This window comes from Protopterus annectens, chromosome 6.part0 (genome assembly GCF_019279795.1).
Source record: "Protopterus annectens isolate FY-2018-M chromosome 6.part0, PAN1.0, whole genome shotgun sequence".
In the NCBI taxonomy this organism is placed as follows: domain Eukaryota; kingdom Metazoa; phylum Chordata; order Ceratodontiformes; family Protopteridae; genus Protopterus; species Protopterus annectens.
The window spans coordinates 839,779,152-839,792,876 of NC_056737.1; the positions used below are offsets into that span (position 1 = coordinate 839,779,152).

The 13,725-nt window shown below is 43.8% G+C and overlaps 1 protein-coding gene across 1 annotated transcript in view; it reads right to left on the minus strand.

Moving 5' to 3' along the window:
• MARK3 (microtubule affinity regulating kinase 3) overlaps positions 1–13,725 on the minus strand; it is a gene marked incomplete in the record, with an annotated part of 2,430,063 nt that overhangs the window by 1,948,807 nt on the left and 467,531 nt on the right. Inside the window, 1 exon segment of the mRNA XM_044074521.1 lies at positions 3,453–3,506. Within this exon segment, the coding sequence (XP_043930456.1) occupies positions 3,453–3,506 (54 nt within the window).

The following is a 13,725-nucleotide window of genomic DNA, read 5'->3' on the forward strand; positions in this document are numbered from 1 at the left end:
GAGCCTGAGGCACACCGCTCGTTACTGGTCTGGATTCGGACATAGATCCCGCTATTCTTACTTTGTGGGATCTGAGAGCCAGTTTGTGGTCCATCTAGTGATGCAAGGGTTTATGCCCAGGCTGGTGAGTTTACCCGAATGGGGAATGGTGTCAAATGCTTTAGCAAGGTCAAGGTAAGCCGTGTGCACCTCCTTTCCCTTATCTATAGCCTGAGTAACCGTCTCAAAGTCGTCCACCAGGTTCAGGAGACATGATCTGCCCTTGAAGCCGAACTGTGTGGGGTCAAGTGTTTGGAGGCTCCCAATCTCTCCATTTATGAGTTCCATAATGATTCGCTCCATTGCCTTACAGATCAGACTGGTCAGGCTTATTGGTCGGTAGTTCCCAGGGTCGGTTGTAGGCCCACCCTTGTGCAGCAGAACCACCGTTGCTATGCACCATTCTATGGGCACATATCCTGTCGAGAGGCTGAGACTGAACAGGGTATTCAGATGTGGGGTTAATTCATTTTGGAGCTCACGTATGACAGCCCGGGACACCATCTGGTCCCATGGAGGCAGTGTTTTTAGCTTTTGATAGAGCCTTATTAACCAACTTATCAGTAATAATTGGAGTTACACAATCCCTTGGAATAGTAGTAGGCCCTGTTGGTGGTGGTGGTGGTGGGGGGAGATTTGCAATGAACCTGTCAGCCAAGATGTTGGTAATGTCAGTGGGGTCAGTGTATTTTGTTCCATTTTGTACTAGCTCAGAACAGACCCGAGCGTTGCCATTTAGGTTTTTGACGTAACCATAGAAGGCCTTATGGTTATCCCTGGCATCCTTGACAACTTTTTCGAAATTGGCTTTAGTTGACTGAGGGCCCTCAATTTCTTACTAAAGCTGATCAGGAAAGATTTTTCTACTTGAGATTTGGCCTTTTTTTGTTTGTACAAGTCTCCTCCTTTTATTGTATAGTTTGCTTAAGGCTGGGGTCCACCAGACTGGTTTCTTCTTGCTTGAGGAAGGAGTCTTGGTTTTATTTGGGATAGCACGGTCCATGCAATCCTGAAGATGTATATAAAGTGCCTTGGTGTAGGATTCTGCATCCTGGATATCAGTATCCTTCTGCAGGGGGCTAGTGAAGCTTTCCACTTATGACGCAAGTAGTTTGAAGTTTGCTTTGGAAAGTTTTTTTACGATGGTTTCTTTGACTGGGGGAGGGTTTGGTAATTCCTGAATAAGCTGCAAACAAGAATTCAAAGATAGGTGTAAAATGCTTAACATGGATGGGAAGAATTCTGCCATCATGTAAAACATGATCCAAAAGTTAAATCTGTATACGGCAGTGGGCTAAGAAATCTACCTTATGATCTTTACTCGACAGTAAATCTGCTTCTACATGCATGGGACATTTGAACTACACAAATTCTAAATGAAGAACGCTAGGATTTTTATGAATCAAAATATCCATTTTGATCCATTACCTAAGGCAGTCTTGCCTTTCCAGTATGTTTTGCGAGTAGCATTATGACAGTTTTGCAGGATCCTGCTAACACAACCATAAGTGTGAATAGGACTTATAATTTTTGGAAACTGCTTCCTGCTATGTGTCCTTCATGAAACTCTTCATTCCATCACATAATAAGCATTGTATTACTATAAGCCCAGTAACTGCAGAAACTGTTGGAAGTTATAGAACTGCTGTAAAAACTGAAAGATATACAAATTACCCCAACAACATACATGTTCTCCACAAGTACAAAATTAGCTTTCCAAAGATGAGACCAAAAATAAATCCTGTTTAGTTTACACATTTATTTTGCCAACTATATCAAGCAACCTGGATGGCTGCATACATTCTGCCAAGAAAATTATACAAAAAAATGCGACATTAACATAGCTTCACAAACTCTTAGAAGCCTACACCAGCACAATACTCCACTGCACAGGAGCATAAAAATTAAAGGTTTTGTATTATGTACAACCTGAAAGTCACATGTTAAATGATGTTAGACTATGGCACAAATGTCAAAAAGGACCTAGATCTGTCTGTCACATCAGCCAACACAATATTGTCAAACATATCACAAACTGTTGAGACCACAAGTTCAATACAGTCTGCATTCTGGACAGAGTGCAAGGAAAATGAAATGGAAAAGTAGAAGGCTATGAACATCAAAGGGTGAAGGGAAAATAGCACATCTGAAATTACTTATCAAGTATGCATTAGACACAAGGAGAAAACATGCAATATGACATGGGTGCACAAACTATTACATGGCAGAAAAAAGACAACTGAAGCAGACAAACGGGGAAGGCAGTTGGGGGATGGGGACTGAGAAAAATATAAGGGATGAAAGGGCAATATGCAGCTAGGCAGTATTCAATTTATTAAGGACCTTCACTTACACATGAACCTGAGGAAATTCACCATCACCCCAAAAGACAGAGTTGTGGAGAACACAGAAGAGACTGTCCAACTGGATGACTGGTTGCAAATCCCCAGATGCTTTTGAGAGGGCAGTGTCATCTGAAAACAGCTAGAGAATCCAGGGTGTGAATCAGTAGTACCTTTACAGCTCACACACACAAATGGGCAGGAAAGAGAAAAAAATTACTTCAACCACTTGGTGATGCGGTAGCGTTGTCGCCTCACAGAAATACGGTGTCGCGTTCGATTCTCAGCTAGAACGTCTTCTGTGTGGAGGCATGCGTGAATGGGCGTGCCTTCGCTAAAGGTTGTGCATCAGGGCTAGTAACTCGGCATGTAAAAATCCACTACCAAACATTAGCGGATCGAAGTTTCGCTGTGGCGACCCCTAACCGGGATAAGCCAAAAGACACAACTTTATGCAGTCTAATATAATGCAACATTTTAAGTGCAAAGCACAAGACTTATTTTACTTCTCTAGAGCACTGTTCAATACAAAGTTACAACCCAGGGTACCAAGTGGTGAAACTTAGTACACACTTCCTAATCAAATGTAACAAAATGTAATGGGAATTCAGCACTCTCATGGCACAATATTTAACAGCAAGCCAGAGGACAAGTCTGGAGTGAAAGGAAGAATCACCAAAATTAGCTATTTTTACATTGTGCTGGTAAGACCTCCACATATAATGGTACTTGAGGGAAGTGTGGGATAAAACCAAATTCAAGCATGCGGTGGCATTCTATGTTAAATATTTAATGGGCTGATCCATTCCATTATCTATTTAATGTTAAGCTCACTCCATATATAAGCAACAGTGAAGTTTGGTGAAAAAAGATGGTATTTACATTCATGCAAAAGTCAATCAGGATTCAAACCCAAGGTGGCAGACAAATCAAACAGCAGAAGAAAATTACAGCCTGCTACATGGTGCATTACCTACAATGGATGTGCAATACTACATCTTCTATACAGCATCTACACTTCAAAAAACATAGCATACTAAAATATCAACTGGAATAAATCTGCTTCCCTACCTTTTGAAGACTAGTAGGATTCAGCTGTGTTTTGTCAATTATTTTTATTGCAACCTAGGAACAATTTGAAAATATAAAATCAGTTTAACAGATGTCATTAAAATATAGACTTGCAGTTTTGCTTCTCTGCATGTACGACTGTACCTTCCAAACATAATGAAACAGATTTTTTCAGTATATAGTACAGCTGTGTAAACTCCTACAACAATGATAGATATCCTCTTCACTGTTGGCAGTATTCTTCACAGTAAGCATTTCCTGCCACAGACAGCCCAATGTCCAGCCAGTATACCAAAGCCTTTAGATCTTGTAAACACATGTCACACGTATGCTGTCTGTACAGGGCATAGGGCATAAAGATGAAGTACAGGCAATGTTACCCAGAACTGAATTGCCCCAAAAGAGAGCAGTCTCCATAGGACAAAAAGGTTATGCGCATCCACGAAGAAAATGCAGATGGAAAAGGCCAAGAGGGGAACAAAAACCTAGTACAAAAATAGAAAAAAGGGGTCTGGAGGGAGCAAATACTGCAACAGTGAACACATCTGTTATGTTAACATTTTACACAACTAGACCTTCTATATTACTGTTGCAGTATTCTTCAGGGAAGGAGTACAAAAAAAATGGTAAGTGGAAGGCTGGGAAGAGCCTTCAACAAACCCATGGAGAATGGCTCAATTAAAACCTACTCTGCCCTATAACCCACAGACAACTTATAATTCTTAGTAAAAGGTATGCATTTTAGACCAAGTAGCTGCTTCAAGGATGGAACTGGTGTCCAACCCCTTGAAGAAAGCACCAGAAGAGGCAACAGCCCTAGTGGAGTGAGTTCTAATGAAAGTAAACATTTGCCATGAAAAGAATAAAGTAAGAAATGGATTTCAATATCCAGGAGGAGATTGTTTGCTTAGAAACAGCCAAACCCAATGTCCTGGGATGAACAAAAAAGCTGTTCAGATTTATGAATGGCCTTAGTTTTATCCAAATACCTCAGCTCTGTGGAAATCACAAGTATTTAGTACCCTCGCTTTAGCACACTGTGGAAAAGGAAAAAAGAAGTGAGCTGAACTGCCTGATTCAGACAATTCATTGGCCACCTTGGGCATAAAAACATTACGAATGCACACCCTGACCCTCTGAAAAAACAAATAAGGATGGATATCCATAAGGGACTGAAGCTCAAACCCTCTGGAGCAGAAGTAAGAGCAATAAGACAGTCTTACAGGTACAGTGATGGAGAAAAGTACAGTTTTGTACCTACCATAAATGTAGATGTTCGAAGAACCACATTGCTGCAGTCCTTACACTTGGGTAGTCAGCTGTCCTCGGTCGGCCCGAATATCAAAGTATAAGGCTGACGTCGGTCAAGGCGCATTTGACGGACATCAGGACGTCAGGGTACAAATGCGCATGACCGACGTCATATCCTCAGTCTTTTCTTGCCCCAGATGTCAGAAGACCCTAAAAATAAAGGTCAAAACCAAAAGACAGCAAACAAACAACCAACCATCCTAGCACTAAAAATATGTACAATATATACAATATACCTCATATTGACAACCCAACCCACACAACCGCCTCTAACTACAGAGGGGAAGGAGGGAGGGTAAATTGGACTACAGCAATGTGGATCTTCGAACATCTACATTTATGGTAGGTACAAAACTGTACTATGTTCTTCATCTCACATTGCTGCAGTCCTTACACTTGGGTAGAATCCCAAAGCAGAGGTAAGGGAGGATGGCCAAACTATAAGGAAGCAGGAGCTGCCAAAATGCCTTGCAAAACAGCAGTGGCAAAACCAGCCCTGGATTTAGAGTAAAGTGGTAGGTGATAATGCCTAGAGAAAGTATGCACTGAACTCCAAGTAGCTGCCTCCAAAATATCCTTAGTTGCCACCCCCCTCACAAAAGCTGTCGAAGTGGCAGTAGCCCTAGTGGAATGAGGCCTAATCCCAGCTGGAATCTCCTTGCCATGATGGGAACAACAGAAAGCAATGCAAAACCCAATCCACTTAGAAATAGTTTGTTTTGACACAGGCTTGCCCTGAGAACTCAAAGCAAAAGAAACAAATAACTGCTGAGACTGCCTGAACCCTTTAGTTCTGTCCAAATAATATCGCAACTGCCTGTGTACATCTAAAGTGTGCAAAATCTTTTCCCCTTTATTTTGGGGATTTGCATAAAAAGTAGGCAAATTAATAGTTTGGTTTAAAGCCACACTAGAAACCACTTTAGGCATAAAGGAAGGATTAGTACATAAAGATACCCTATCCTTATGGAAAATTAAGAAAGGCTCAACCGCCATAAGGGCCTGCAACTCAGAAACCCTTCTTGCAGAGGTAATAGCCAACAAAAAAGCAGTCTTCCATGATAAAAACTTTAATTCAGTAGTAGCTGCAGGCTCAAAAGGTTGTAGAGTGAGTTTCTCCAACACAAAATTGAGATCCCAAGCAGGAGTAGGAGCTCTTCGTGGGGGTCTTGTATTCTTTGCCCTCCAAGAAATTGCTTGAACAAAGGATGAGAAAACAATGGTGGGTCACAATCATAGTGAGCCGAAATTGCTGCAGCATGAACCTTAATAGAAGAGAAGGACAAACCTTTGTCCAGTAACTCAGTAAGATATTGAAGAGCCACACTTAAATTAGGCTCAGAAACATCAAAATCCTTTGCTGCACTCCAAAATAAAAATCTCTTCCATTTATCTGCGTACACTTTCCTTGTACTTGGCCTTCTAGCTTCCAAAATAACATTCAAAACTTGCTGTGGAAGTGGAGGCCCACTATGGTTCAAAACAGAATATGCCAGGCTGTTAGGTGCAGACAGTGAAGCTTGACATTGAGCAAATGACTGTCCTCCTGAGACAACAGGTGTGGAATCGAAGGCAAAGGCCATGGAGGCTTCCGTACCAGGCTTCTCAGTAATGGGTACCAATGCTGTCGAGGCCAATCTGGAGCTATCAAAATCATCCTTGGCTTGTCTTGTCTGGCCTTTAGTAGTACCTTTGGGAGGAGAGGCAGAGGCGGAAAGGCATACACATGAAGATTGCTCCAATTGAAGGAAAGAGCATCCACTTTCCAAGCTGTGGGATGAAACCTTTTTGTGCAAAACTTTGGCAGCTGGTGGTTTAGTGGAGAAGCGAACAGATCTATGTCTGGAGTTCCCCATGACACTGTCAATTTCTGAAATACATGAGGATCCAATTTCCACTCGTGGGGATCCATAATTTGTCTGCTCAACACATCTGCTAAGGAGTTCTGTGTTCCCGGCAGAAACCTTGCCTGAAGATTTAGCTGTAAACTGAGAGCAGTCTCCCACAAAATCATTGCTTGTCTGCATAGAGGATAAGAATGTGTCCCGCCTTGCTTGTTGATGTACCACATGACAGTTGTGTTGTCTGTTAGAATCAACACCTGCCCTGGAAGAAGTAAATCTTTGAAAGCTATTAATGCAAACTGGACTGCTAACATCTCTTTCAAGTTGATATGTAGATGTTGTAGTCTGGCAGGCCACTTGTCTTGTATCCACTTTCCATTCAGATGAGCTCCCCAAGCTTTGTCTGAGGCATCTGTCATTAGAATCTGACTCGCCTCTGGCCGGGTCACAGAGAGTCCCTTGTTTAGGTGACATTCCTGAGCCCACCACAACAATTCCTTTCAAATGCAAGGTATTATTTGAATGACAGTGTCCAAATCCTGGCAGTGCTGTGTCCATACATTTTTGAGATACCATTGCAGCTTCCTCATATGCAGTTTGGCATTGGGAAGCACCAGAATACAAGATGCCATGAACCCCAAGGCTTGAAGGACTGTCCTTGCAGTCAGCCTGGACTGATGAGACAACTGATGAAAGTAAAGGGAAAGATTCTTTTGTTTGTCCGGGGTCAAAAAGGCCATCTGGGATGCTGTATTCAGTCTCACACCCAGAAAGCACATGTCCTGAGAGGGTACTAGACTGGACTTTATTTCGTTCACAGAATACCCCAGGCATCTTAGCACTGCTATCACATAATCCAAATGATGAAGAAGCTCGTCCCTTCCTTGAGCCAGAATCAGGCAATCGTCCAAATAAGGATAGATCTGTATTCCTTTTAACCTGAGGAAAGCTATCACTGGAGCCAGAACCTTCGTGAACACTCTGGGCGCAGTAGATAAGCCAAAGGGCAATGCAGAGAACTGATAATGAGAAGTCCCAGCTCGAAAATGCAGATACTTCCTGCAACTCAGTCTGATAGGAACATGAAGATAAGCCTCCTTGAGATCCAAAGTCACCATCCAATGATCTTTGCCCAGCAGAGGTAAAAGCTGCTGTAACGTCAACATTTTGAACCTGGGAATGTCCAGATAAGTGTTGAGGATAGATAAGTCCAAAATTGGTCTCCACGTGTTCCCCTTCTTTGGTACTAGGAACAGGCGAGAATAAAATCCTAGGCCCACTTCTGGCATAGGGACCGGCTGTATGGCCCCTATTTGGAGTAACAGAGAAATTTGCTTGTGAGCCTCTATTCTTTGTTGAGGAGGAACGTCTGGCATGCCTTTGAAAGGAGGCAAGGTATGGAAATAAAACCTGTAACCGTGGTAAATGATATCCAATACCCATCTGTCTTGGGTAATTAAACTCCAATTTTCTTTGAAAAGTGCCAACCTTCCTCCCAAAGGTGCTGCCAGACGAGAAGGTTCTGGCAGCTGAAAAGGTAGGTCATTGGGTCTGTTTACGAAAGGACTGACCCCTGCCCTCACCCAAAGACTGTGCAGGAGAACTCCCTGTTCTAGGCCTGAAAGAGCCCTGTGCTCTGCCCCTGCCACGTCTAGATCTACCCCTAGACTGGGAATCATAAGAAGGATACGTCCACCCCTTAGTAGGCCAATTTCTACTAAACTTTGGAGGCTGAACCTGCAAAAAATCTTTAACAGTTTGCATAGACTTAGCCTTGTCTTCCATTTTCTTTAAAACTGCCTCAACAGGAGAACCAAACAACACATCAGATTGTAAAGGAGCATCTAAAATCCTTGTTTTAACATGGTCAGATAAATTCTGATCCTCAGCCAGGCGTGCCTGCGAAGAACTGACCCAGTGGCAGCCACCCTAGACGAGGCCTGTACAGCATCAAAACCACATTGCAAAGAATGCTTACCCACCTGTTCAGAAACATGTACTAAATCTTGTAACTCTTTACAATCAATACCTTCCGCCAGAGCATCAACCTTAGACTTCAATTGAGAAAGGAGATAATTTTGGTATTTCAACATGTGAAACTGGCAATTCAAAGCCCTCATAGCTAGAGTGGAAGAAGTATAAACTTTCTTTCCCCATCTATCCAAGGCCCTGACCTCTTTATCTGTAGGAACCGGATTCTTGACAACAGAAGCCTTAACACCTTTAGGCCCCTGACTAACAGTTTCTGGGTCTGCCCTAGGACTCTTAAGAAGATACTTATGAGCTTCAGGCACCCTGTAATACCTATCCGGTTTAACAGGAGCAGGAGGCAAAGAATCAGGATTAAGAGAAGCCTCTGTAAAAACATCTTCCACCACATCCAAAACAGGAGGTATAGCCAAAGGCCTATGCTGGGGTAATAACAAAATTCCCTAAGCCTTTTCCTGGAATCAGAGAAGTCCTCACCTTCCCACTTAAAATGCTCCCTCATGGAATGAAGAGTTTCTGAAAAAGAAAAATCCTCAGGAGGAGAAGCAGAAGGAGTAGAATCATCCACATCAGAATCAGAATAAGGGGAATACTCCTGCAAGTCTTCAGCCGAAGACTCTGAAACATCCGAAGCCTGCTCAAAACTCCCTAGCTCAGGCTCCACCCTAGGTCTCTTATCAGGAGGGGGCAAAGAACCCCTAATCAAAGTAATCAAATCTTCTGCCATTTTAAGCATATGCTTCTTGGGCACAGTTCCTGAAGAACTAGGGGTGACACCAACTGAAGCTAAACCTGGCCTGCCTCTGGGAGAAGACTTGGAAACAGAAGGAGAGGGCCTAACCACCCTAGGAAGGGAGGGGAGTACAGTAACCTGAGAAGCCCCATCAGCCTGACCTGCCTCCTGAGAGGCCACATCCTGCAATAACAAAGTCTCTCCCTGGGATCCCAAAGAAACCTCCGGTGGAACCACCGGCTCCACCAACACCTCTAAAGAACCGGCGTCCGGTACAGACGGTTCTTCTAGCCTAGGCTTAACTGCTTTGTCCTTGCGCTTCTTCGAAGAAGCGGGCGTCGGAGCATCCGACGGCATTTTATAATTGCACCGCTTCCCGAAGACTAACCTGGCACAATCTAACCTTCTCTTTATAGTGCGCTTATTGAATCTAGCACAAGAGCGACACCCAACAACGTCGTGCTCAGGCCCTAAACAAGGAATACACAAAGTATGATAGTCTCTATGCGGTATCTGTTTCCCACAAGAAATACAATTATTCACTTTTTCTGACATCCGGTAAACCACTGAGGCAAGAAAAAACTAAAATATTCCCCAACGGGGTACTTAACCAACTTTGACTCTGTCTGAAACTCCGAAATCGAACAATTTCAGAACGCCAACCGGCACTTGCAACGCTGCTTCTGCATCGGACCATGCGGCAAAAAAGACTGAGGATATGACGTCGGTCATGCGCATTTGTACCCTGACGTCCTGATGTCAGTCAAATGCGCCTTGACCGACGTCAGCCTTATACTTTGATATTCGGGCCGACCGAGGACAGCGGACTACCCAAGTGTAAGGACTGCAGCAATGTGAGATGAAGAACATCTGAACCTTCAGGCTCAAAAGTAGTCTTGGTCAACCTTTCTAAAACAAAATGACAGTCCAAGGAGGAGGAATAGGCTTCCTTAATATGCGGGATGCCTTTAAGAAATAGACTGACCTCAAATCAAGAAGCAAAAGGAGGACTGAAGGGCAGACGGGCAGAAATAGCTGGCAAATGGGCCTTTACAGAAGAATAAGCCAAACAAGGCTGGCGCAACTCACAAATAGTAGAGACCACAGGGACCTCTACTAAAAAAAGATTCCTGGTTATGAACATGAGACCAGACAGAAAATCTCTTGCATCTGAACATTAGACTTTTTGGTGGTTGCAGTTTTCTTGCCTCCTGCAAAAACTGAGCATGTCCTCAGAAAAGAGGTGCCTAAAAAGGATCAATACCCTATCATTCACAGTGCCAGTTGCAGAGTGGACAAGTGACGATGGATGAGTGATCCTTTGTCCAGTATGAGGAGGTCCAACCAGTAAGGTTTCTTGTGATGACTGCTCATGACCAGGTATATTAAGGGGAATCAGTCCTGTCTTGGACAAAAGGGAGTCTCAAGACTTTTGCAGGATTCTTGGAAGAAGGGAAAGGGGAGGGAAGGCATAGGGAAACATCTCCATCCGAGGAAAAGGGCACCAATCTTCCATGCCAGATGGGATAGCACTCTGGAAAAGGAGAACTGCCTGTTCAAAGGGAGGCAAAAAGATCTACCAGAGAATACTCTACCGATGGACTATGCCCAGAAATACATCTCTGTGAAGCATCCATTCATGAGCCTGTGTTTGGACCTGTTCAAGGTATCTGCCACTCGATTATACTGCCTGAGTTAACTGATAATGGACAGTCAGATCAGAGGCCTGAGGGAGTAAGACTTTATGCCCCCCTGCTTGCTGACATACCACATCACTGGGGTGTTGTCCGTGTAAACCTTCAGCGGGCCTGGAGAAAGCATGGGGTGAAAAGTCTCAAGGGCCAGAATCAAAGATCTGATCTCTTATGTTTACATGGCCTGATTTCTGATGGAGGGGGTCAAAGACCTGGAACTTTAAGGGGACCACAGGAAGCCCCCACCATCACATGTTTGAAAAGTCAGTGAAAAGTTCTTAAGAAATCTAAGGCTGAAAGGGCAGGCCTGGGTTGAAAGAAAGTTGCTGAATCTACCACTCAAATTCCCGCTTTAGACCAGGAAGGAGGACACAAATCCAGAGGGTGGCAATGCTGAAGACAAACTGACGTGAGGTATCACTGAAGCTTCTGCGTGTGCAGTCTGGCAAGAGGGATCACTGGAATAAATGAGCCCATGAATCCCAGGGCTCAAACAAACTATGGGTGGAACAGCAGGCAGAGGAAGAATAAACTGAAAGAAAGCTGTCAAGGACAGAACTTTTGGAGGTGGAAAAGCAACCAACATTGGCAGCATCTGAATCCTGTAACCCAAATGCACATGATCCTGAGAGAGTCACAACAGACCTTTGAAAGTTGATACTGAACCTCAGACTTTTGGAGACATGGCGAATTCCAAATTTCATAACAGAAGGCTAAGAAAAGGTACCTGAAGCAACAGGCCATCTGGAGAAGGAAAAATCTGAATGCCTTGAGGCCTGCAGAAAACAACACGAGACAGGCATTTTGTGAATACCCTTGGGGCAGTAGGAAGGCCAAAGGGCAAAGCAGAGAACTAAAAATGGAGGGTGATTAAAGAAACGCAAACTCCGTGATAAAAGTGAATAGGAATCTGAAGGTAAGCATCCTTCAGATGCAAGGACATCAGTAAATCCTGGGATAGAACAAGACAAAAGAATTTGAAGAACAGGCATCCGAAGAGAAGGAACCTTGAGAAAAAGTGCTGAACAAGGAGAGATCCAAAACACGTCTCCAAGTGCCCTCCTTTCAAGGGACTAGGAAAATCCCAGAGTAAAATCCCTTTCCTAACTGGAGACCCAAGGACCTCCAGGAAATGAAGGTGTTCCAAAGATGGTTGAGGAATCCCTGAAAAAGGGAAGAGACTGCCACACCATGAAATAACCCTGGCGATGACAGAACCCAGGATTTAGAGGGATAATATGCCAGTTTGGAAGACAGAGGGATAAGTCAAGGGGACAAGGGAACCTGACCGAAGAGTAGAGGGCATAAGATGTCAGAGAAGCAAGCTTGTCAGATAAAGAAAGCTTCCAAGCCACAGAAGCCTGAGAAGACAGCAGGAGCAGCTCACCTACCACCCTTCCTGCAATATGGTGACCTGACCAGGCTGCCTGATCGGAAAAAACATGACAAACCTGGCTATCAAGACTAGAGCATATATGGTCATGTAGTAACTGATGGCCAGAAAGGACAAAGCAAATTCTCTTCATTGCCCTATCTTCATCTGAAAGTAGAAGTTTGGAAGAGGCCAAAAATTTAGAAGGTATGTCAAAAAAGACAGACACCACAGCAGGGTCAGCAGGACACAACTGACAATTGTCAGGAACCTTACAGAACTGGTGAGATTTTTTTTGGAGCAGATGCCGGAAAATAGGGAGACGGAGACAGATATAAGATGTCTAAAAGCAGCCACCACAGGAGGTACTGTAGAAAGTTTGTGGCCACCTGAAGCAGTTTATAATACATTTTCTGAATATCAAACACTTGAGAAGAATCTCACTTAAAAGTACTCCATCATTCTAGCTACAATGTCTCCTAAAGACAATTCCTCAAAAGGAAACTCAGGACTCTTGACTCAGAGCCATAAGGCAAAAGCATCTGGGAAGAGTAGGGCAGGGACCCATCATCAGACTGAATCATCTGAGGAATCTGGTTCCCTAGCCCATCTAGAAGTAGTCATCCTAGGAGGAGTAGGCACAGAAACCTGTTGGGAAGCTTCATGGCCATTAAGGCATTAAACAGACCCTGAGCAAGTGACTGCCATTCCCTCAGAGGATCCTTAGGGCATAAGTATACTTATTTTGCTTTCTCTCAGTAGGGATGGCAGCCCTAACACACCAGAGATTTCGATCCTTAAAATTCAGTAACAGTACCCAGAACCTCTTCCCTGACCAGAATCTACAGAATCCCTCTAGTGCCCCTCAGAGGTTATCAACTACGTTTCCCCCTCGACATTTAGGACAGACACCTGAAAAGTCTGAGGAGATTTGAATGGAAGGATCCATGCTGGCTTCCAAAGAGGGCCTGGCAGAGGAATTCGATGTAGACATCGGAGGGCCTACAGAGCTTTCACCAGATTGTAGAGAAGCATCTGGTGCAGGCTAGACAGCTAAAGAATCTGGCTGAGATTTCTTGGTGGGCATCTTGCTTAATAGGACCTCATGGTTAGAAGATTCTGCCATGCTACCCATAGCTAACATTTTAACCTCTTGTTCTCAAGACAGATGGCCAGGGAAGACAGACTACGTCTTAAGTGTAAATGCTACAAGATCCATGGTCGTGGGAAGCACCCAGGCAGCAGCAATCACTGTCATGATTATCCTTAGAGAATATGCCACCAAACTGACATTTTCCCTTCTTGGATGACGGACTCTAGGTAACCAAAA